Source organism: Petaurus breviceps, unplaced genomic scaffold, assembly GCF_028583685.1.
Source record: "Petaurus breviceps papuanus isolate PSGF00001 unplaced genomic scaffold, PetGlider_PUasm1.0 224, whole genome shotgun sequence".
Lineage (NCBI taxonomy): Eukaryota > Metazoa > Chordata > Mammalia > Diprotodontia > Petauridae > Petaurus > Petaurus breviceps.
The window spans coordinates 11,190,741-11,215,812 of record NW_027185887.1 but is presented as its reverse complement, the minus strand read 5'-3'; the positions used below and the strand labels follow the sequence as shown (position 1 = coordinate 11,215,812).

General features: G+C 39.9%; 1 protein-coding gene across 3 annotated transcripts in view; it reads right to left on the bottom strand.

Moving 5' to 3' along the window:
* RIPOR2 (RHO family interacting cell polarization regulator 2) overlaps positions 1–25,072 on the bottom strand; it is a 129,919-nt gene that overhangs the window by 9,825 nt on the left and 95,022 nt on the right. For 2 of the 3 annotated variants that reach the window (XM_069095040.1, XM_069095041.1), the window contains exons 13-20: positions 24,581–24,730; positions 21,776–22,462; positions 17,845–18,035; positions 13,988–14,156; positions 9,414–9,549; positions 7,003–7,164; positions 5,179–5,337; positions 1,476–1,678 (exon numbers count right to left, since the gene is read on the bottom strand). In XM_069095040.1, the coding sequence (XP_068951141.1) occupies positions 1,476–1,678; positions 5,179–5,337; positions 7,003–7,164; positions 9,414–9,549; positions 13,988–14,156; positions 17,845–18,035; positions 21,776–22,462; positions 24,581–24,730 (1,857 nt within the window). Of the gene's footprint in view, positions 1–1,475; positions 1,679–5,178; positions 5,338–7,002; positions 7,165–9,413; positions 9,550–13,987; positions 14,157–17,844; positions 18,036–18,120; positions 19,167–21,775; positions 22,463–24,580; positions 24,731–25,072 lie in introns of those variants that run through there. The other variant, XM_069095042.1, reaches the window with a different exon arrangement.

Genomic DNA, 25,072 nt, shown 5'->3' with positions numbered 1-25,072 from the left:
AGAGAATTTTATATCTGAACAGAGGAAATAGGAGCTACTGAAGTTTACTGAGTGAGGGATGGCAGTGACATGATCAGATCTAACTGGCAATGTAGATATGGGAAATAATCAAGAGGGCAAGGGATTCTAGGATACTGTTGAGAGCATCTTTGAAGTGGCTGACTGTGGTGGCGGCTGAATAGGAAGGCAAATGAAGTCTAAAGAGTCCCAATAGACTAGGAGAACAGGGAAGGTCCAAGAGAACAGGGGTAGCAAAAAAGACAAGGAACATTTTTTTAATCCAAATCTTTTTGACAGGAAAATGCATTACGACTAATGTTTTCCATCTTGGGCAAAATTCTTTACAACTATGTTACCTGTTGGATACAGAAACTTTGCTTGACATAGGCTTCTACCAGGCAGTGAGAAGGGAAAGCAATATAAATTCTATTTTTGTCCCTAGAAAACATGTTCAGGGAAGGAATCATGATGGCATTCTGTTGAGTGGGTTCAAATGTGGTTGTAAGAACTTTAACGATTCCTTGGAAAACCTAGTCCTGTTGTTACAGTTATCAGAACCTGTAGAACTCTATCTGTTGTTTTTCTCTGGGGTACAGAACACATACCTACTAGCCTTTATCTGGTCACACAGGAAAAGTATGCACACTCAGACAAGGGCAGAGGCAATGCCATGATGGGATCAAGTCACACTTTGGTTGTATTTAGATGTGGCTTATCCCACAGCTCCTCTTGTTTCAAATCTCCTGGTCAGAACTCCATTCTCTGTCCATTTTCCTGTGTCTGACTAGAATTCTGAATCCCAGTCTGTGGTTATAAATTAGCATTCTGTCCAATGGTCCATCTTGGATGCTTGAACACCATTTCTTAGCCCCGACCTTGATTTTTCCTGTGGCCCCTGCCTGGTTTGTATCTCTGGAGGCTGAATCTGGACTCCAAACCTTCCCTGTGTCTTCCAGTTTGGATTAATACCCTAAACTCAACTTTGACCCCAGGGCCCATTGTAACATCATTCCCCATTTCCTACCTCCCAGTTGTGATCCCTAGACTGTGTACTAGCATGTCTATTCTTCTCTAGTAGCCTGCCTTGGTTTCTGGTTCCACCCCATTTTGTCTTATGACAAACCCACAACCCAGAGCTGACAATAATGCTGGTCAGATCTTCTTTCCTATTTTATAAATAATCAAATCGCAAAAATCAAGAGACTTTGTAGACACTTTGCATTTCCTTAGCACCCTGTCTATGGTAGCACATTCTTTAGTACTCTGACAGAGGTACCTCATCTCTTTAGATAGATAACAAATATGGCCCATGTGTTCTCTGTCCACTCTCTCCGTCAGGGCTATTTGGACACAACATACCAATCAAAATGCTTGTTGAATGAAAGAATGAGCCATATGGAATAAATAGATAGTGGTGCATTACAGCTAAATGATAGAGGAGGATTAAATGATTTCTCCATTATCTAACCACTTACCTTTTCCCTGAAATGCTTATTTTTGGATGCTGCTGCCAAATACAGTGTCACAGCCTGACTAATCTCATCATTGTTTTCAGCCAGAAGAAAAGCCAGGGCTCGGAATACTTCCTGCTGGACTGGGAGGTTGTTGGCTGTGAGATCAGTCATGTTCTGTAACAGTTTTTCATCTCTTAATGACTGGAGAGTCTGAACCATTGCAGCTAGATTAAGGAGAGAAGTGTGTTAACATTCTGGTTCATTTTTTTAATGTGATAATTTTACAACAAAATTTCCTTTTTTAAAAAAATTATTTAAATTAAAAAAATAAAATTATTTTTTATTCTGAACTTAACAAACATCATATAAAATTAGCATTTACATATATCAAATAGAATAGATAATGAGGATTATACATAAAACCACGAATCTCTTATATATGTGTGTATATATATATATGTATATATATATACATATATATATTTATTGCTTTTCCTTTTAAGTAAAGGAATTCAATGCTATTTTCAAATCTGTCCCACTGGTCTATAATTCCTATTGGCCCTTCTTTTTTCTTTTGTGCATGTTAAACAGGGTATCCCAAAAGTCTGAGTGCACTTGGAAACTATTAAACTATTAAAAACTAAAGCTGCACTCAGACTTTTTTTGGGGGGGATAACCCATACTTTAATAACTTCTTTTTTTGGGGGGGGGGATAATTCTATATTGCGTGTATCCTTTTCCCCATCAGCCCCATCATCGAAAAAGAAGAAAAACAAAACACTTGCAATAATATACATAATCAAGCAAAACAAATTCTATACATTGGCCATATCTAAAAATGGATTTTTCATTCTGGACTTTAAGACCACCAGCTCTTATGACATAGAGATCCCACCAGCTTAAAGGATGCCTCAACTATGCTTATTTCAATTGGTGAACGATTTTTAATTATTTAATTCATCTGGCTAGTTAAATAGTTAGGGCATGGAGCTAATATGGCCACAGTTAGAGCTTTGATTCTCATTTGTGCCAGCAGGATGTTTCATGGTCATAGACTGTCCCTTTATCCCTTTTTGGTCCTGACTTTTGAGTTCATTAGTGAAGGGCATTCTTAAAGGAAAACACTCCCTTCCCAATTGATAAATGGTCAAAGGATATGAACAGGCAGTTTTCAGAGGAAGAAATTAAAGATAGCTGTAATCATATGAAAAAAATGCTCTAAATCACTATTGATTAGAGAAATGCAAATCAAAACCACTCTTAGTTACCACATCTTACTGGTCAGATTGGCTGAGATGACACAACAGGAAAATGATAAATGTTGAAGAAGATGTGGGAAAATTGCATCGCTAATGCATTGTTGGTGAAGTTGTGATCTGTTCATTCTGGGAAGCATTTGGAACTATGCCCAAAGGGCTATAAAAATGTGCATACCCTTTGACCCAGTAATACCACTTCTAGGTCTGTATTCCAAAGAGATCATACAAATGGGAAAAGCACTTGTGTGTACAAAAATATTTAGAGCAGCTCTTTTTGTGGTGGCAAAGAACTGGAAATCAAGGGGATGCCCATCAATTGGGGAATGGCTAAACAAGTTGTGGTATATGAATATAATGGAATACTATTGTGCTATAAGAAATGAGGAGCAGACAGACTTCATAATAACCCGGAGAGTGTTATATAAACTGATGCTGAGTGAGGGGAGAAGAACCAGGAGAACATTGTACACAATTACAGACACATCATATCTGTGATGACTAACTGGGCTCTTCTCAGCAATACAAATCCAAAAGACTCATGATGGAAAAGGCTATACAGGAATAAGAAAGAATTACAGAGTCCGAATGCAGATTGAAGCAAACTACTTGCTCTCTTTTTCGTTTCGTTTTCTTTCTCCTTCCTCATTGTTCATTCCACGGGTTATAATTTTTCTTTACAACTTGACTAATGTTTAATGTGAAGGTATATGTAGAACCTATATCAGATTGCATGCTTCCATGGTGGGGGTGGGGTGGGATTTGGAACTCAAAAAATTGTGGAACTGAATGTTGTAAACTAAAAGTAAATAAATTTAAAAAAAAAAGAAAAAATTTCCTCTATCAATATATACTGGTAACTCACCTAGTCTTAGAGGGTTGGCTGGGATGCTGAGAGGTAAAGGGACTTGCCCAAGATCACAGACCTAGCATACCGCAGAGGTAACACTTAGATCCAAATCTTTCTGACATTGAGGTTTGCTCTTTATCCACCTCCACCATTCTGCCTCTGTCTCTAGTGGGATGCCTTGCAAATGCATATTATTGGTCACAAGGACATCAGGTTAAGAGAGACTGTGCACAGTATAAATCCATCACCACTACGGGAGACACTATTTAAAAAAAAATCAATCAACAATGCACAGACCTAAAAGGAATAATCCAGTTACTTCCCCAGCCCATTACCTAAGAAGGTTTCTTAACAAAACACCTTATAAACTTTGGTTTTGATTCTATTATTTACATCTGAAAGGGCTACACTGGAATACGGATGACTCATATTTACCAAGCACTTTAGTTTAAAAAGTGCTTGCTTAATAACAAAACAGCGAAGAAGCCAGTATAAATATTATTCCCATATTAAAGATGAAGAAAAAACTGAGTCTCAGAGAGTTGAAGTGACTTGTTTAGGTTTTTCCTCCTCACCATAAAATGCCTCCATAAAGAGCCCTAACTATATTCCTCTTTCTTTGTTCTGGATATTTTTGCTTCACGTTTCCATGAAATGTGAATTTTCTTCCCCCCTCTGCTCTACTCTTCTGTACTCGTGCAAGCAAATATCCCTCCTGTTTTCTATTATGAGAACTCTATCTACAGAGCCAGAGGAAATAGCAATTGGAAGTTTGCAACCTAGAAGCAGCAAGTTAAATGTAAAAAAAATGTGAGTCACCAATAGAATCACTTCCGGACTTCCCATTAATGGAATGCTATTAATGTTAAATGATTGGAGTCTTGGCAGAAATTCCTTTGCTTATTCACCAGAAGATAGCTTACATTAACAATGCAAAATTCATTTCAGTCAATGATCAAGTGTATCATTAAGGATATGATCAAGTATATCATTATGCATTATTAAGAACTTTCTATGTGCCAAGAATTGCCCTTGGGCACTGGGGATATAAACAATGAAAAGATCCCAAAGAGGGAGCACTTATTTTTTTGTTTGTTTGTTTATTTTTAGTTTTCAACATTCACTTTTATAGAATTTTGAGTTCCATTTTTTTTCTCTTTCCTCCTGCCCCAGACAGCCTGCAATCTGAAATAGATTATACATGTTAAATATATTTCTATGCTAGTCATATTGTGAAAGAAGAATCAGAACAGAAGGGAAAAACCTTGAGATAGAAAAAACAAACAAAAAAAAAGAGAAAATATATGCTTTGATCCGTATTCAGACTCCATAGTTCTTCCTTTGGATGTGGATAGCATTTTCCAGCATGAGTCTGGGAACTGTCTTAGATCATTGCATTGCTAAGAAGGGCTAAGTCTATCAAAGTTGGTCAGTGCACAATGTGGCTGTTACTGCATGTATTTTCTGGTTCCACTCACTTTATGAGAAGTGAACATTTAAATGATAAATCATGAAGAAGAAAATGGGGCTACCATCACTCAAGGCTGTTGTTGGAATGGACGCTGGCAACTGCAAAGCAAACAATTATCACAGTGAAACAAAATCCAGTGGATCCTACCTTGCTTAGCCAACTGAATTAAGTAACCCTCAAGGTCACTCACACCATTGCTGGCAAAGTAATGATAATACTGAAAAACTGTGATAACTTCAGAGGACAGGCTGGAGGAAAGCAAGGGATCTGTCCGATCCAGAATTCGAGACACGAGTGTTCGAAATGCTATGGGAAGACAAGAAATGGGTCAGTCCTAGAGGATATGGAAGCTCAGCCCATCAGTTCAGGAGGCAGAGGTTAAGTGGCTTGTACAAGGTCATATATCTGGTAAGTACCAGAGAAAGCATTCAAACCCAGGTTCTTCAACATTATTTCTACTATCCCAGGCTGACTCCTTATTTAGAGGTATCAGGGATCTAAACTGCTGCCCTGAGTGGAAGTTTTCTCAGAACACCTAAATTTAAGCCCAGGTAGAAGTTCCTCCTAAGAAATGATAGAATGGTGGCAGCCAGGTGGAGCAGTGGTTAGAGCACCAGCCCTGGAGGCAGGAGGACCCGAGTTCAAATGTGGCCTTGGACACACCGGTTGTGTGGTCCTGGGCTAGTCACTTAACCCTGTTTGCCTCCAAAAAAAAAATAGAATGAAAGGATATAGACCTTCATTCATAACTTCACAAACCTAGAGCTATAAGGGACCATGAAGGCCATCTAGTCCAACATCTTTATTTTACAGATTAAGAAATTAAGGTCCAGGGATGTTGGATAACTTGCTTGAGGTCCCACAGATAAAAAGTTGCAGAGGCAGGATTCAAACCCAAGGCTTCTGACTCTGGAACCAATGTTCTCTCTCCACTGTACTTTGATACTTCCTAAAATTGCATGCCTGCTCCTGTGGAAACCCCTTATTTCCTTGGGTGACAATAGACCTAGGGAAGATGATATGTTATACTGACTAATGCAAATATTTAAGAATAGCAATAGCAAAAATGAGGTTTCCCAGCCTGCTTGTAGGCACTGATTCTCACAGCAGGTAATTAAGTTTCAGGGTCATGGTATGCACCAAATCCTTAGCTTTCAATTCCCAAAGCCTTTTATCTATGACTTTCTTCTTCTGTGTTCTGATCCCACCCCCTGGTAACTGGGCCCATCACTTGGAAATCATGGATGATTCTGAGTAGGCTTGTGTTGGGGAATGGACAGGCAAAAACCTTTTAGGGGATGGGAGTGAAGAGGTAGGGAGATCATTTAGAAGGTTATCATAATAGTTTAGGTTGAGAGATGATGGAGTCTGAAACAGGGTGGGTGGGAGTGGAGAGGAAGGGATGTGTACAAGAAATAAGGTTAGCTAAGGTTTAAACAAGGTTTGGCAATAGATTGGATATGCTGGTGGAATGACAGTAAGGAGCTGAAGATGGTACCAAGGTGGTAAGCCTAATTCAGGGAACCTGTTGCCTCGAGGCTACATGTGACCTTGAGGTTTTGGATTCAGTCAAAAGGTCACACTTGAGGACCTAGAGGTCCACATGTGGCCTCAAGGGTGCAGGTTCCTCACCACTGGCCTAATTTATGATTCTGTTATGTGGAGAGGAAAAAAAGGTGAATGAAAAAATACATATAGTTAGATTTTGGCACGCAGGTACATGGGTAGCTCACTGACTTAGTTTAGTAGTCTGTACATCTCTGTAAGGCATGACAGCCGGGCAAGAGAATGATAATTTTTAAACATCCTTGTCTGAATTTTAGACTTAACTCTCACACTCCTAGTTTCATAATTCTAATAAAATAACATTTTCACTTCTGAATGGAACCCTCTAAAGCAGGCATTCTGTGGGCTCCCTGTGGCTGCACTCATCGAAAGGATAAAATAAAGCCTTTGGGTCTGCCAACATACCTGTTTCTGCAAGTCCTGGGTGTTCTTTGTTGACAGTTCTAGCAAAGTTGATTTCGAGCTGCTTCATCACCCGGTCAACTGAGGTGTGGTAGACTCCCAGAGGGCTGCAGCACTTTGTCCAAAAAGATAGGAGTGACAACTTTTTATGGAATTCTGGGATAGCTGGTGGGGAAAAAAAAAGTTATATTACATAGCATTCTATGGTGTACAACTTTGGCTTTCATTGAATGACCCAGCCCAAGCCTCTGTGGTTCATTGTTTAGGGGAATGAATGTAAATAGCAATTGTTTTTTGTTTTGGCCAGAAACTTCAAGGGTCTTCCCCTCCCAGACTGATACTTATGTGATGGCAAACTAGGCCACCTTTTGTCTCAATTCTTACCTAGTCCTTAGTCATTGAACAGGCATTGCCTCAGGCAAAACGAGACCTGGAAAGACCTTAATTTAGAAAAACAAGGTCACCCACTGCATCCCAGGCCATCCCCAGTTGTCTGGACTTTTGTCTTGCCACTGTACTCTAAAGATTCTGGTGGAGAAAATGAGGCTGAGAACTTTGTACAGCTCTGCCTCGCTCAAATCCAATTCACAGGCAAGTCAAGACATCACCCTCCTGATATCATAGGTCCTCTTTCAAGACAAACAACATGACATAGAAAGGGCTTTCCCTCACACCTCCCCAAGTGACATGTAGTGTAGATGTATTGTTCATATTTAACAGACAAAACTTAAGGCTAGGAAAGTTTATGACTTATCCAAAGTCACAACTATTAAGTGTTAGCTCCCCTTCTACACTTCAATAAAGCAGATGAGAGGAAGTTAGGGAGATCTTGGGGGGGGGGGGGGGGGGAGTAGGAAGATGAGTATGGAGTGGGAATGGCAAGCATTTTTTTCTTAAAGTTTCCAAAATGTAACACTACAGGAGGTTGATTATGATCTTCCTCTGGGAAGCCTCCATGTTGGTTTAAAGTACAAAGATATTGTAGTGAGTTTACCACATAACCAATGGAGAGGCTTCTTCAGAAAGGACTGTTCCTTCTAAGTAATAAATATCCTAGCTATGTCCCTCAGTTTCCTAGTCCAGCCTCTCCCTTTGTTTTCTCTTCTCCTGGATTCTCATATCTCAAAAAGAAAAAGACCAGGGCATCAAAGCAGGAAAGGATCCAAAGGACACTTGTTTTATCCATAAGAATGTTATAGTCTGGCCAGTTTTGAAAAATAAGAGAATTCTCCTTAATGTCCTTGATATTTCTGGCTGGACCAGCAACACCTTGGCCTGGATGAGATTGGTAGGGAAAACAGGGGTGATACATCAAGTTGAGTGCTAAATGGTACACTAAGTGGGATGATGGGATATGGCCACAGTCACAGGATTAATGAGAATAGAAGGTAGAGTTTTAACTTTAACTTTTTGGAAATGTTTTCACATCACTTCTACATCAAACCTGTGGGTGGGTAGGGCAACAGAGGCTTAGTGACATTAAGTGACTTGCCTAAAATTCCATAACTAATAAATGGGAGGGCTGAGATGAGAACACGTCTTCCCACTGGGTCTTCGCACTCATTCCAGGCCAAGGAATGTCTGCAGAAGGTGGATCTGCGCTGGGCAAATGCCCAGTCACATAACTTATCAGGGAGTTTCAGTCTTAAGTTATGAAACTAAACAAGAGAACCAGTCAAGGGCCTTGCATGATTTTCATTGAACAGCTGATGTGAAACTTCCCCAATCACTTTGATTCTTTGGAAAGTGAAATTCAGGACTTTGCAAGAGTGTCCAATTTTTAAACTTCACAAGTCCAGAGTATTTTAGGCAGACAGCACTCTCCATCTGCCCCTCCCCACCCCCTTCCCAAGCTTAGGAACCATTTTGGATAACAGTATGTCTATGGGCTTGTGAATTCACTTGCTAGTCTTGTACTTTTCCAAAAAGGGAACTGCTTACTATCATGGGAATATACCTAGGCTGTGGAGTTTTTTTTTTGGGGGGGGGTGTTTGTGAAGAAGTTGGAGACAAAGATATTTAGGGAAGTAAGAATAATCCTGATTTTCTCAAAATAGAACCCTTATCTTGTTCATTTCTATTCTATGGCCAGAGACTGCACCTTATGTTATCTTGCCTGCTTGCCACTGGTCAAAAAAGATCATAAGATCACCATTCTAGAGCTGGAAGAGACCACAGAGACCATCTGGTACAAATGTCTCATTTTACAGATGAGGAAACTGAGGTCAAAGTAGTAAGAGACTTTCTCATGATCACAGAGGTAGTAAGCATCACAGGCAGGATTTGAACCTAGGTCCTCTGAGACTAATCAGTGCTCTTTCTCCATTACTCTCCCTCTCTCCCTTCTTTTGAGAAATTTGGTTAATGAGCATCATCCTAAACTGGGATTTAGAGTCTATCTCACAGATACTCACCCTCTATGACAGAGCTGATGTTCCCCATATTTTCATCACTGACAGCTGCAAGTTTCTCCATCACTTGGATCTGTCCAGAGAGCTTCTCTAAGAGATTTTTTGCTATGAATGGAGTTTTGCTCGAGAACACAATTTGCTAATAAAATAAACAAAGCCACTATTTTAATAGTTTTCATCAATTCAATTCAACAAGCATTTATTAAAGAGCCTACTATGCTCCGGGTACCTTGTCAAACCCTGCGGAGCCATAAAGACAAAATAAGCCCACTGTGCAGGAAGTCAATCTTAAACCATTTCCCCCCAACCTCATCTCTTTGGCATATGGTGTATAGTTTGATCACCTTGACCAATTATTTCTGATCAATTTGGGCAAGGTTCCTCATTCTATAGTAGTCATTGACTGACATAAGTAGATGTGTTAGTGCTATTTTAACTTTTATTCCCCCAACTTTATTTAAAATTGTGCATTTTTTTCTTTAATGAAAAATGGTGAGGCTTTCATCAATTTCTCTTCTTTCTTCACGTAAATTTTAACTTGTGCTTTGAAATCTATCATTTATGAAGCAATTGGATGTGCATAGATGTGGAAGTGATGACAGAAAAAGTTAATCTACAAGGGTAGTTAGGTCTGTGTTTCATTGAGCAGAAGTAATGATCTGGATATTATTAATATGATGCAATTATTTATAAAAACATATTTTTAATATACTTTTTTTTGCATTTTTTGGAGGGGAATTGGGGTTAAGTGACATGCTCAAGGTCACATGGCTAATACATGTTAAGTGTCTGAGGCTGGATTTGACCTCAGGTCCTTCTGACTCCAGCTGGTGCTCTATTTACTGTGCCACCTAGCTGTCCTTTAATATACTTTTTTGTGCCAAGTTTAAACGGAGGGCATGTCAAGTACAGTAGGTGTTTGGGGTCTGAAAAATTAAACTTTCTGATGAAAATAAAAAGATACCAAGAATACGTGGTGGCATGTTACACAAAGAAATGCTATAGTAATAAACTATGTCTTAACCACCCTAGACCAAGACATTAATGGTTTGCTATCTTTGTGTTTTCATCTCTGTGTAATTATACTCTGATTGGATTTAGAGACTAGCTTGCAAATAGAGACTTCACTTGAAAATAGAGGGACTCAATGGTGGATGACCCTATGATAAACTTCTCGTCTTCAGTCATCCACTTAGTTTCCCCGTGCCCTTCTCTGATTTCTCAATCCCAATGTCTCACTCCATGAAGGCTAGAATTATGATTTCATCATGGGTACTGGTAGTCATTCAACCACCTGATTATGCAATGAGCCAATGAGTCTCTAGAAGGAAATTATCCTCTTTTTGGGAGGAAGAAATATCCTAGTCTCCAGAAAGAATTTTCAAAGGCAGATAATTCCCAGAGCAATTTATTCAATATACTATCAAGTTCAATGAGTATTGTTAAAAAAGAGTGTGGAAAACAGAGTCTTATAGAAAAAATCTGCTTCATGTTTACCAGAAGAAGTATGTTACACACCTTCTGTTCAACTGCTTTGTGGTATTCATGGCTTGCCAATTCAAAGTTTGTGGGACCACTTATATTCTTCAGATACACTGGGATCCTGGCCAAATGGATCTGTCTATATCTAGTGAACTTAATTGGCAACCAAATTATCATAGCTCTTAAAAGTCATCTGAGACCATTTTAAATAGGTTCATTTGTGAGAGGGGGGAGGAGAGAATATGGCTTCTAGGTCCACACTTACTCCTTAGCCTAGGCAAAACTTGCCTTTGGTTCTGCACAGCTTCCTCTTCTACTCTGAGATTCTAACAAGGTTCTTGTTCTAAGTGAGCAGGGTAGGGAGTGAGACAGCCAATTGGAGCTCACTTTCAAGTCTGGGTGCCTGTTTTTTTGCCTACCCCTCTGAGGCCTAACTATGTGTGTCTCCAGATCCCTTCTTATAATCTCATATCCTAGGACAACTGTAGGCTGAGTACTTATAAACCACCTAAGGATCGGGATGTTTTATTAAGTTCTCATGTGCTTGGCACATAAAAAGCACATAACAAATGCTTTTCCATCCCATTCTGAAAAGGATTTCTGTTTTCCCAAGACAGTTTAGCCTCCCAGTACTACAAAGTTATTGTGTTTATCCTTTGTTTCAGAAGAGGACCATGGCATCAGGGAAATGATGACATTACTTGCAGTTGACTTTGATTTGAGTGAGGGAGGGCTGCTCATAGATTGGACCACAATGGGTCCCTGCCCAAACTCCACTTAATGGCTGTATTTTGGGCAGTCCTGGCTTAGAGTGAATGTCAACGGGTAATGGTTTCTCTTTGGAACAACAAGCCTGAGGGTCTTCCAGTCGCAGCTTGACTTTTTTTTTCTAACTGGGCTATTCCTTGACTCACTTCTTCAAGAGGCCTATTCACTGAATGGGCCTTACCTCACTCTAAGTGAGTAAGTAAAAAGGCCTTAGACTAAAGGGCCAGCATCTCCCATTGCATCCTGGGTTATCTCTAGTCATACTGATGAATACCTGGGTACTGGAACCGGATGGCTCTGGAGGAGAAAGTGAGGCTGGTGACCTTGCACAGCCCTCCCTCATTCAAATTAAAGTCAACTGCAAGTCATGTCATCATTTCCCTTGATACCATGGTTCTCTTTGAATATAACCTGTGAGTAGATGGAGCTACATGAATAGGGACCCAGCTAGTTTGGTAATTACAATATAATTCTGAATTGTTCATTCGTGGTCAAAAAATGATTTAGAAATACACATAGGAAAAAAAAAGAAATACACCTAGAAATAGGGAGAAAATGCACTGACATGTGTTGTTTCCCCTACTTAGAGTCCGAGGTCCTTGAAAGCCAGGATCGCCCACTTTTCCTATTTCTATCCTCAGTGCTTATTATCATTTTGGGCACATAGTAGGTACTTAAAAACTTTTTCTTTCATTCACTCATCAAGAAATACATGATGGTACAGTCTACTAAAAATGACACTGATTTTTTGGGAAATAATGGGTCAGTTCTTTGGCTTTCCTCTGATCCAGGAGTTAAAGTTCTTTGCTTGTGTCTCTATTGAATGAAGATTGCTGATTCATATTGACATACTTTTATTAGGTTGTTTCAGGGTTGGGTTTATTCTTTCAAGATATTTGACTCTGGGGCTGCTAAATGTGAAAGACTGGGAGTTGTGCCCTAAGATAGAGAGTCTTATCAGTGATTCATTATGTCCTGTGTAATACAAGTGTCTGGATAGTTTTCTGACCCTAATAATTGGTGGAGTAGGAGATGGTAAGCCAGCTTCTGGATGTTGGTGACACAGCGAGCTTAGTTTGATTTTCTGGAAGATAGAGAACTAATGTTTGGATTAAGGAACTATGAAAACTGTGGGAGTTAGAGTTGGTGAATGCGTCACTGGGGTGTTTAATCAGTGCACATGTCAGTAGGAGGTTGTTTGGGTGCACATCCCCAGAGGGTTCATATTGACTTCTAGAACCAATCTGCATCTAGGAAGTGAAGGCAACCAAGAAGCAATGTAATGCTTACATAAAAGGCATCTGTAAAAAGAGAGGAAAAAATGGGGAGGAATTGCATAGAGGTAGGTGCTGTTTCCTTGTATCCAAGCTAGCACGACTGATGGAGCACTGGGTCCTAACATCAATACTTCTGGGGTATTTTGAGGTCTGAGATGGAGAACTTCTGGCAGATGCAGAGATCTGTTTGGCACAGTTCTGAATCTCCAAATAGAAAAAGAGAATGTTTAGAGCAGCAAGCAGCTGCAGAGAGAGAGAGAGAGAGAGAGAGAGAGAGAGAGAGAGAGTGTGTGTGTGTGTGTGTGTGTAGAAGTTGGGGATGTCCATGTCATAGGATCTTTTTGTTGCAAATATATCATTTAAAGAGAAGGCTCTTGGATTTCAGTCTCAGTTTCTTCGTAGATGGTAGCTCTTAAAACATTATTTTCTTTTACTCATCACCACATTGCCATGGTTTATCAATTGATCTGAGTAATACCACCCCATTACCTTTAAGAGACCTCTAGCTTCTAAGACTGGTGTGTGACTGTGAGATTGGAGCTAATGATCTCCAATATTTTGGGTGGATGCTCTCTCTTTGCCTGGGACTATACCATGCAGCATGTTTCAAAAAGTAGCATGCAAGGAAGGCATGGGATTTTTTTTTTTTGAGGCCAGGGTCTGCTCAGGGTCACACAGATAGTAACTTAAGTGTCTGACACTGGGTCTGAACTCAGGTCCTCCTGACTTCAGGACTGGTGCTCTATCCACTATACCATCTGGCTGTCCCATGAAGGTATGGGATCTTACCCATGCCTGCCAGAAAAGCAGATGGTTTGGCCTATATCTGGGCTCCTTTATTTTTCGTGAGTATTCATTATACCAGCTAAATTTAAAAAAGGAGGATTTTGATTTAACAAGCATTAATTGCTTATGTGTGCTAGGTGCCCAGAAAACAGGAAAATGAAAGTCCCTTCCCTCAATAAGCTTATATTCAACTAAATCCACCTGATTGCCTTGTGTATCAGCAATCTGTGGTATGGGTAGAGGAATAACACACAATAATCCTACCTGTATAAGTTGGGTGCAGTACTGCAAGTGCCTAACTATGGTGATGTCAAGGCTTTCATTTCCTGTGGTCAGGGGAAGAGGGCTTCCCGCTACACTGGTACCGACTCCGGTGTCTTCTGTCAGCGCTTCACTAGGATGCCCCCTGGCCTCGGGGTGTATTGATCTGTAACTGTTGAGGCAGGAGGGTGGGTGAAACATTCATAACTTGTTTTTAAATGCAAGCAGCAGGTCAACTTCATAAGGTTACCATTGGGCCCCTCCAGAAACAGTGACCTGTCAGTCGACAGCCATGAAGCATGGAGAAACCAGTGAACAAATACCCCATATCTCAGCCTGGAAGGCAAGTATTCTGAAGTCAAATGACTGAGCAGAGCCCCAGTCTCTCAAGAACAATAAGCCTTCTGTAAAGGATTTTCACTAAGAAGCCTTTGAAACAGGCTCTCATTTTGCACTTCTTGTGTTTTTCTGCTCTGTTGACAGGGTGATTTGCCAAATTTTCTGGGATTAAACTGTCCTCTAGACTTGTGGTTTCCCAAGAGCAATGCTATTAAGAAATAATCTGTCAAGGCTTGTTTTTGTTTTTCTGGCCACAGATCAATGGCTACTTGAAGAATGAAAAGAGGAAAAGCTACTGAAATGAGAGACATGAATGTTCTCTTACTCTAGACCAAAATGAAAGTAATGTTTAAATGTCTAGTGGTATCCTAAATTTGACCCTCCCCTTCAGCACATATACACAGACACAGGTCTCACACCACCACCCCTAGTTTCTTTGCCCAGTACCCTTTTCATTGTTAAATCCTTACTTCAAACTTGTTAAAACTCATATAATATCTTGATTTGTGGAGCATTTAAAGTTTTTTGGGAAAAAAAAGCACTTTTATATCTAGTACAGGACTTCTTAACCTGGGGTCCATGAACACAAAAAGAATATTTTGATAAGTATATTTTGATATAATTAGGTTTCTTTGTAATCTTATGTATTTTATTAATTTAAAAACATTTTGAGAAGGAGTTCATAGGTTTCATCAGACTGCCAGTGGAGACCAGGATACAAAAAAGTTAAGGACCTCTGTTCTAGAATATGCTAACAGATCTGTGAAATAGGTATTACTATGCCCATTATACAGATGGAGAAATGGAATCACAGAAGTCAAACACTTTTCCCTGGTCAAACCAAAAGTCACAGAATCAGACTAAAACTCTTTCCATTCCCAGTCTAGCACTATTTTCCATTATATCATTCAATGGCCTTGCACTAAAATCTAAAAATTAAAGCTAAATCTCAAACATTTGCACACTAGGTTGGGCACAGTGTGAATGCATATTAACTATAACCTTTTATATGATTTTGGGATTTAGCAAGTGCTTTAACATGATAAGTGTGCGGTGGTACATCTCAAAGTTTCGTGGACCAGACTTTGCCCTGCTCTTTTTTTTGTTTGTTTTTGTTTTTTGGAGGGGGGAGGGAAGGGCAATTGGGGTTAAATGACTTGCCCAAGGTCACATGGCTTTTAAGTGTTAAGTGTCTGAGGTCTGATTTGAACTCAGGTCCTTCTGACTCCAGGGCTGGTGATCTATTCACTATGCCACCTAGCCTCCTCAGCCCTGGATCCTTATTGACAGTCTTCTTCCTGAATTCATTCATCTCTCTGCATGGTCTTAATTTCTCTACCATTTTTATTTTAATCATGCATTTAGGATTATTTTTTGCTACTATATTTTCTTTTTTGTATTTGAGTGTAATAAAAAAAATTGTGCCCTTAATTTTTTTTTTTTTTTTGCTTTTTGGAGGGCAATTGGGGTTAAGTAACTTGCCCAAGGTAACATGGCTAGTTTTTAGTGTGGCTGTGAAGTGTCTGAGGCCGGAACCAAACTCGGGTCCTCCTGACTCCGGGACCACTGCTTTACTTGCTGTGCCACCTAGCTGCCCCCAATTTGTTTTTTCAATACATGTAATTTTAAAAAGACAGGCAGTGTTGGGATCGGGCATACTATGGAATAGAAAATCTGGGTTCTTGCCCTGTCTCTGACACATAGTGATTGAGTGACCTATGGTCACTTAACTGGCAGTGCCCCAGGGAACTAACTCCCGAAGACTTGGAGCTGCAGAGGAGCAGTGCATAGTTACAGAACAGTGGGTGACTTAGTGGAGAGAGTGCTGGACCTGGAGTCAGAAAGTCTGAGTTCAAATTCTCCCTCTGACAATTATTAGCTGTGAGACCCTAGGCAAGTCACTTAACCCTCAGTCTTCATTTCCTCAGCTGTAAAATGGGGATAATCATAACATCTATCTGATAGGACTATTGTAAGGAACAAATGAAATAGTATATGAAAAGTACTTTGCAAACTTAAAAATAGAGTGTTCTTTAAATGAATGAAATCACAAGTCTGGAACATTAAGTTCTTTGTAAACTACTCCAAACCCTTCTCTTTTCCCCTAATACTCCTTGCTGAAATTCATTAAAGTCTCCCCTAGATTAGAAACATCAGAATTTAGAATCAGCTCAAATCCAATTAGGTTAGCTAGGATAACTTGCAGGGAAGAACTATTCACCATTATAATGAAAATACTTCTTTAATTTTTTAGGTTGAATTTGAGCAACCTTGAGATTGGTCTGATAATAATCTCCATGTGGCATTTTTTCTTCTCATATTCTATTTCAGACATGAGAGAAAAAAATTCCAAGGAGGAGAAAAAAAATTTTTCAAAAACCCTCCTACAATTTGGATTTCTTGAAGACAGAATAGCTCTAGTTTGTTGTAACTTGAAAACCTGTTTAGATTAAAATGGGCCCAATGTAGATTGTTGCTAAGAAATACATCTCTTCCTCTGGGAAAGTGCCTGGTAATCTGTTGGCTGTAAATGATGGAATTGGGCATGTTCCAATATGCTTGTTTTAGCCCACCTGAAATCATAAAATACCCAGTATTCTCTAATGCTAAAATGTAGTTCTAGCTGTACCAAGAAACACAATGAAGATCATCTTGGGACATCAGCATCTTCCCGATCCCACCACAAAGAGACAAGGGACAAGAGAAGGCCATGGGTTTTTTTTTGTTTGTTTGTTTTGTCTTTTTTGCTTTTTGGAGGGGAGAGGGCAGGGCAATTAGTGTTAAGTGACTTGCCCAAGGTCACATGGCTAGTAAGTGTTAAGTGTCTGAGGCTAAATTTGAACTCAGGTCCTCCTGACTCCAGGACCAGTCCTTTATTCATTGCACCCTCTTGCTACCCTGAAGGCCATGTTTATAATACATTAGGATGGGGAGTAGGGAGAACAGTGGGATCTGTAGCTATTCTAAAAGAAACTTCTGTAATAGTGCATAAATCTGGCCCCATGTTACTATGATTAACAAACATAATCCATGCAAAGGCTTAAATGAAACAGATGAAAGAAGCAAAAAAAAAAAAAGCTCAAAAACAAAAGAAGGTATTAGTAATCAGATCCATGTTAAGGAGAACCAGGTCCAAACCTATGTCAAGGAAGAGTTCTCCTGATAAAATACTCAAGTCTCATTAGTTAGCTGCCAATTATTTACTTTGGGGACAATTTGTAGATGCTGAAGTCCAAACAAAAAGAAATCCCTCTAAACTTGTTTCCTCTGGTTCTGAAGAAGAAACTTAAAATGGCCTCCAGGACCAACACCAGACATTCACCACACAGATGGTTTAACCATACTGGAAATTTATTCTCAGCTCTAACTAAGGGACCTCAAGAACAATAAAGTCATCTGTATGGTGAATACCATCTTCCTTGAGTAATGTGTGCACCAGGATCCTCAATTAATGAAAAAGAATTATTGAATGTAGATGCCGTAAGGAGAGAAGGGTGAGCTGGGACTAGCCTCTGACTTACCTATTTTTCTCAGTCTCAGTGTCTGAAAACACTGAGTCAGCACCTCCTCCAACATTACAAACCTCCTCAGCATCCTCCTCCTCCTCCTCCTCATCAAAGTCAGAGGTGTTCAGGAAATCAAAGCTTTCTAAAGCACTCTCAACTGTGAGACTTAAACTGGAAGGCCGGCTGTGGCTTCCTGCCGGCTTGCACTGAAAAGGCAGAAGGCACCAATGAAAACATAAAAAAATAAAGATATTCTGAAGGGAAAAACAAACACACTGCACCCGATTCAAGTTATGACATTTTCAAGTCCAAGCTTTTATTTTGGTTAGCATTTTATACGCTTTTGAAAAACCTTCATATTATCATATTATCCAATTTGACATAAAACAGTTTGGGCTCCCCCCCAAGCTTTTATTTTGGTTGGCACTTTATATGCGTTTAAAATCTTCGTATGCACCAAGAAATACAATTGGACTGTCTTGGGGAAAAAAAGCTGCTTCCTTCACTATTCCTCCCCGTCCTAAAATACAACTGAGGAATAAGTCAAGGAAGTTATACGTTGTGTGTGAAGAATACAAACCAATAACCTAATCTCAGGTGACCAGGACATCACTGGCCAAAGACAGAACCTAGGCATTTGAGCAACATTTTCTCATCTCCCTTTAAATTGTGCTCCTTATTGGGCATTTTCTGCATTTCTCAGAAGACTTAACTCTGAATTTCATCTGCACTTTATGTACAACTAGATTTTCTGTGTGTCACCATCTCAGTGGAGGAAATGAAGAAAATATTATCTAAGAAAAGAGAGCCCCTACCCACACTGGAGATCTGTCCTTCTGAAGGGCCAAGTCATGTCAATCTCCTGACTGAGCCCTAGTATCATAAAAGCAAAACCTAATACAAAAGGCAGAGCATTCAAAAGTACAATCTGTTACCATGGAGCTGGTAATAAATAGAAGAAAGGAAAATTGAATAATGTCAATAAGTAGGAATCAAAGAGGGGGTAATAAAACTTTTTAAAAAACAAAATAACTACAAATAACTTCCAAATGTTCAAGGGAGTTGAGGTGGGGGAGTGAAGGGAGGGCAGACATGTCCTGTGAGTAAAGAAAGATCTAAAACTCCTCCGTCCAGTTAGGTAGCAATGTTCGTAGATATCTCAACACAAGGCAGGAACGTCCTTGCTGAAATCTGTCTCTCTGACACCCAAGGTGGCACAAAGCACATGGGGAAATGTCTTTCAGTCTCTTAGATCAGAGCCGTTCTCATTCACCCTCAGTGATCTCCATCCAAGAGGCAGCATCGTTTATTTTCTGCTCCACAAGCTGCTTAGCATCCTAGGATGTGCGGGGGGAAAAAAGAGAAAGCTTTGTCCAGCTCAATCTGGTCTTACTCAGGCTGGATTCAAAGCCACTTGCCCCAGACCTACACTATTATATCTCAGGAGAGAAGGAGAAAATACAGTACAGACACAACATGCTATGATTCTGGACTTGCTTTTAAAGAACCAGCTGTCAGCAGAATTAAGCAGCCTAAAAGAATCTAGGTAGTACAATATATCAGAGTTCTGGCAGATTTGTTTGTTTTTTTCAAATTAAGCAACAGTTTTACTTGAAAGCAAGTTAGACAAAAGCAAACAAAACTAACAAGCTCAACAAAGAAATTTGTCAAGAAGCATATCTGGTTCTGAGAGAATTCCTAATAGTTTAATATTCTTCATTCTGGGTCTCAGCTCATCATTTAAAAACAAATAATGATTCCACTAGCAACACAGGACTTAGGTGATATGCTTTCCAGTCCTGGGCTTTCCAACTTAATATCTGTGACTGTGGGCATGTCACTTAACCTTTCTAGCCTTCAATTTTCTCATCAACTGGAGTGGGGCTGGATTAAATGACTTGTTGTTTCTTTCAGTGCTAAGTCTAAAATTCTATATTACTTTTTGTTTTTGTATTTTGCTTTTTGGGGGGCAATTGGGGTTAATTTACTTGCCCAAGGTCACATGGCTAATAAGTGTGTCAAGTGTCTGATGCCGGATCTGAACTCAGGTCCTCCCGACTCCAAGGCCGGTGCTCTATTCACTGCACCACCTAGCTGCCCTCTATTATTGAGTTAATAAAATGGCCTGGACTTGACGTTGTAGGGAATGTTCAGGTGAGGAAACTGTCAATGCAGGTTGGCAGCTCTCTGCAGCTTAAAGGTTAAGTGACTTGCTCAGGGTTATGTGGCAAGTATACATCAGAAGTAGGATTCGAAGCTAAGTGTTCCTGGCTTCAAGGCTGGCTCTTTATCCACTGTGTAACTCATATGCTGGCTCTTCATTTGTCCCAGAATACCAGTCATTTTTGAAGACTATGAAGCTATTCATTTGGGGCTTCCTAAGGCAGTAGGTTGCTTTTCATCAATCCAAATGAAAATGGTGGCAAAAATGGTAGATCATTCCTGATTCCTCTCTCAGGTGAAACCTCCTTTTCTCCCCTACTTACATCTTAGTTCTTGAAGAATCAGACCAATTGCCCCATTCAGCATATACCATTGTAAGACACAAGCAAGGCAATGATTTGAGTACTGAACGATGGTTTTCATTCCAGTGTCCAATTATGTCAGGTCTCCAGTCAAGATAACCTTTCCATGAATGTCCTCAGATAATGCTTTGAGATATACTTCCCAAGAAGCCAACCCAAAGAAAAAGACTGTCTTCCCTGTCTGCTGCCATTCTAAACAGCTGATTTCATCTGTTATGAGCTCAAAGATGAATAATACAGGCAGCTATCTTGGGTATAAATTCATTTCTGAAACAGGTCAGTGAGACAGAGAAGAGGAATAGTCAAGCTTTTCAGAAAAATCCCTGAATGTGTAATTTTATATTACATAGCTGAAGAATGCCAGTGGGATGCATAAACATTGAAATGGTGATGCACAGGGAGATGTTGCCCTTTGTGCCCTATGCCTTGATCTTCATGTTGCTATTATTCTCCTAAATCTCTGTGTGCAGAATTATGAAGCCTATGAAGTGAGTCTGTCACAAGAATTACTTTTTCCCTAACAAAAAGATCATAAGGTCTCTTCTACTGAGTAAAATAAACTTGGATGGCAAAGCCAAGATGTCAAGAAAGATGCAGGAGAATACAAAATGCAGTAGACATGGACAAGCTCTGGCTTGTTACTTCCCATATAAAGTCTTTCACTCAATCTGTGTATTGGGAGGGGAGCAGATACTTTATAAGTGGCTCCACAGTCCCACTGTGGAATTGTGAATGGTGGAATGGTGAAGCTGTCCCCCTCTCCTGGGCCTTACCCTTGGGACTTCCCTACTGCTTCATGGTCACCAGTTGTGACTCCCTGATCTTGGCGACCTGACACCCAGCTTCATGCCAGTCTGGAGAGTGCCATTTTGGAGCTCTTAGCTCTTACTCAAAATGTTGGCTAAGTGAACATTACACTAATCTCTGAGTAGTAGAATAATGGCTTAAGAAATTGTTCTATAGGAAAAAGGATCCCATTGCCCACAGGGTAAGGATATCAGTGGGGCCATGAGATTCCCAGTTTTCCTAATACTTCCCAGAGATGATTCACTACCACTGTGATCATCAAGGTGCCATAACTTCATCCTAGGGATACTAATAACTATGGAACCTGTGGAACCGGAGCTCTATTTCAGATTTTAAGCCTTTTTTTTCTTAAAAATTACTACATTGGCTTCAGTTAAAAAAAGTATTGCTAATTACCAAATGCTCGTGGTACTCTACCAAATGGAATAGAAATGATTTAAGATCTAAAACAATGATCATGACATACACACACAAAAATGCCTTGAAGATATGTTACTTTAAACAGACTGTTGGGCACCCAGGACCCCAGAGTCTGAAAAACAAATGAAACCTCTTGACCTTCTCCCTACTCCACCCCTCCCAACTCATGAAAACTTTTCTGAAAATGTACTTACTTTGAGAACATCATCTAGGTGCATCACCTCGTGATTCAAATCCTGGAACTCTTTATATTGCTCTTTGTGGGGTTCTAGTGCTAGGTAAAGCCCCTGAAAAGCTTCCTCTAAACTCCCATCTAAGAAGGATCTACAGCCTTCTGATTCTCCACTGACTGAGCCCTCAAACTGGAGCCTCTCAGAGATCACTGGCACCTCTGTTGAGGTAAGCCTCTTGACAAGCTGTTTGGTGATATTTCCTTCAAAGGTGTCCAGTTCCACCGGCTTAAGCTCAGACACCTCATCTGAATCTTGCAGAAGTGACACGGCAACATCATTATCCAGGAACAGGCTGTCACCGCCCGGGCCTGGGGCTTGTTGGCACACTTCAGAAGCAGCCATGAGGGCTTTCTGGTCCTTGGTGTGCTCCAGCAGCAGCTCTGCAGCCTGCACTTCCACTGAGGAATCTCTGGAAGAGCCTGGACCGGTATCATCCACAGGGGAGGTGTTGGAGGTCATGCTGCTGAGGTTATGCTCTGCTGGGGTAACAGTGATTTCTGGATTTGACTGACCAATGTTGGTAGAGGAGCCACTTGATTTGGAAGATGAGGCACAGTCCCCATTGGGCAAGTCACAAAAACTGAGTGACAGTGGCCCTTTTTCCTCAACTGCCATTCCATTTTCAAAGATGTCATCGGGAAGATTAGACTGTGGAAATAAGGCATCCAAAGTTAGTACTTTTAAAAATAAAAAAAAAATTGGGGACATAATTTAGTGTTCGGTAAGAAAATGTATGTGTGGGGGGAAATTAAGATAAAGAAATCAGAATATTTTTGTTCTGCAAAAGCACTTGTCTCCTACATCAAACCTGTCTCCTAGCAAATCAGTTTTCAAAAGCACCGTACATTTTGAAGTGAAAAATCTATTCAACCTCTTCCCATATTCATGCAATTTCCTCCTATGTATGTGCTTCAAAAGCTACCATTTCAGGTTCCTTTATTTTCTTTCTTAATCCTTGAGTACAGGAAATTATAAGCATCCTGTCTTTTTTATTATTAATTTGATGATCGTGCCAGAAACAATTTTACATATATACACACATATATGCATGTATGTATATACACGTACATATATATGGATATGTATGTGTATAAGTATGTTGCATAGGTCTTATCAAAATAGAGGGCACTCCAACAAAGATTCCACAGTAGCTCAAATCTCCCAGTTAGGACTCTTCCTATTACACTTTGAATATAAATGCTGGTATAGCCTCCCTTTGCTAAATAGAATCAGACTTAATTGCTTGTTTGTAATGATCCATTCCGGGAATGTAGGAGACAAGAGTATTTAGATCCATTATAGAATATTTATTGCACACCTGCCAGGTGCATACGTGTACATCATACACAGTTCTAGGCTCACATAAGTGGGGATCCTCTTCAAGTAAACAGGGCACAAGCCTTGGGATTCCATTGTTCTTGAGGCTATCAATAGATAGGGAACAGGCAGCTTGTTAATATGAGTAACTCACTTTCTACAAAAACCTTGTCAGGATAAATCCATGGCAACAATCCTCTACCCTCACCTGTAGCATGTTTGTAAATATCCAAATACACTCATACATACAATTTGGCCCATCTGTCACTAATTATTTTTCTGTTGAAATGCTGCTGTTTTGTGCTCTCTATGGATTTTTCGTCTATGCTCCATGAACCATCTCCTTCCCCATTAAGATGAAGAATTTTCAAGGACGGGAATCCCTTTTGCATGTTGTTACAGGATTTAATTAGTACAGATCTCCACACATACCAAGTGTTCAATAAATGCTAATGATTTACTAATAGGACACATGAGTCTCAAATAAAAATCCTGTAATCTTCAGGCAAAGAGAGGCTTTGTAAGGCAATGACAATAATTGTATAGAAAATACACACACAGGGAAAGTAAAGATCCTCAGAGATAGAAGCACACACACACACACATACAATACATATAAACACATCCATCCCTGCGAATATATATCTAAGGATTTCTTTTTGAAAACAGCATAATAGGCTAACATTCTAGACTCTTTAAATAAATACACAAAATTAAGCTTCAGGAAAAAATGGCTTAGGTCTTTGTTAATTCTTTCAATCACATAAAGTCTTCTGTCTATAGAAAGTGACAAGCTATCAGGCTTAAACTAATTTTGTTGATTTTGCTGGGGAAAAATGCCAGATAATAATGGCTTGACTTCTGGACTTAAAAAAAAAAATCACATTTGCTTTCACTTTGCAACAGTCCACAATGAAGGTGAATTTTCATTTTTTGTTGACTCTTATCTGCCTACTATATTGGAATGTGTTGTTTCCTCACTAATATATCTGCAGAGGCAATAATTTTTGCAATTTGAGATTAACAACATTTTTTTTCATGTTTCTGAAAAAAAGTGTTTTGAAGATATGTTTTAAAATCATCTTACTGACTCCTACTTATATTTTCTCAAGTGGTCTCTTGAAGATTAGAATCAAACTGTAGGGTCCTTGTAGAGTCCATACTGCACATATCTTTGCTACAATAGGGAAAAAAGTGCTGGAAATCACAGGGCACCAATAACAGGTCAAGAATCATCCATCAGGAAAGGAAAGAAAGACAGATGACTGCACAACAGGGTTGTCAGTACTCTGTGAGTAAGCTTTGCACCAATTGGAAAATCACCATAGCCCAGCCCCAACCATTTTTCTCCAGCATTTTTTCAACAAAATCAAGTGCAAGCTGTAAGGACCTATCAGCAGTCATGCCAAGTGAAGGAAGCACTTCAAACCTCACTCCAGCCAAACTCACATAAAGATCTAGCACTGCCTTGGGGTTGAGTCTGAGGGAGGGCAGGTCACTGAATGAGCGGCTGCGCTGAAGCTTGGCAAAGAATGTATCTTGCAAGGCACCCAGGACTGCTAACTTCCGGGGCTTGAGTGGTGAACGATGTAGCCACTTCTTCAGACATTAAAGCAGAAAGGGGAGTTAGTCAGTCAAAGGGCCCAGGGTTAGCATACTCCTGTTTGTTACAAAGTTTGGTTGGTCAAACTAAAGAGCTGGACTTAGAGCTGAGCCAGGGGCCCCTTTGGAAGTCTGGGAAGGCCTGTATATACTATCTGAAAGCAATGATTTTTGGGATTTTTTTTTTTTTTGCTTTTCGGAGGGGGGAAGGCAGGGCAATTGGGGTTAAGTGACTTGCCCGAGGTCACACGGCTAGTAAGTGTTAAGTGTCTGAGGCCACATTTGAACTCAGATCCTCCCTACTCCGAGGCCGGTACCACCCCCAAAGTAATGGTTTTA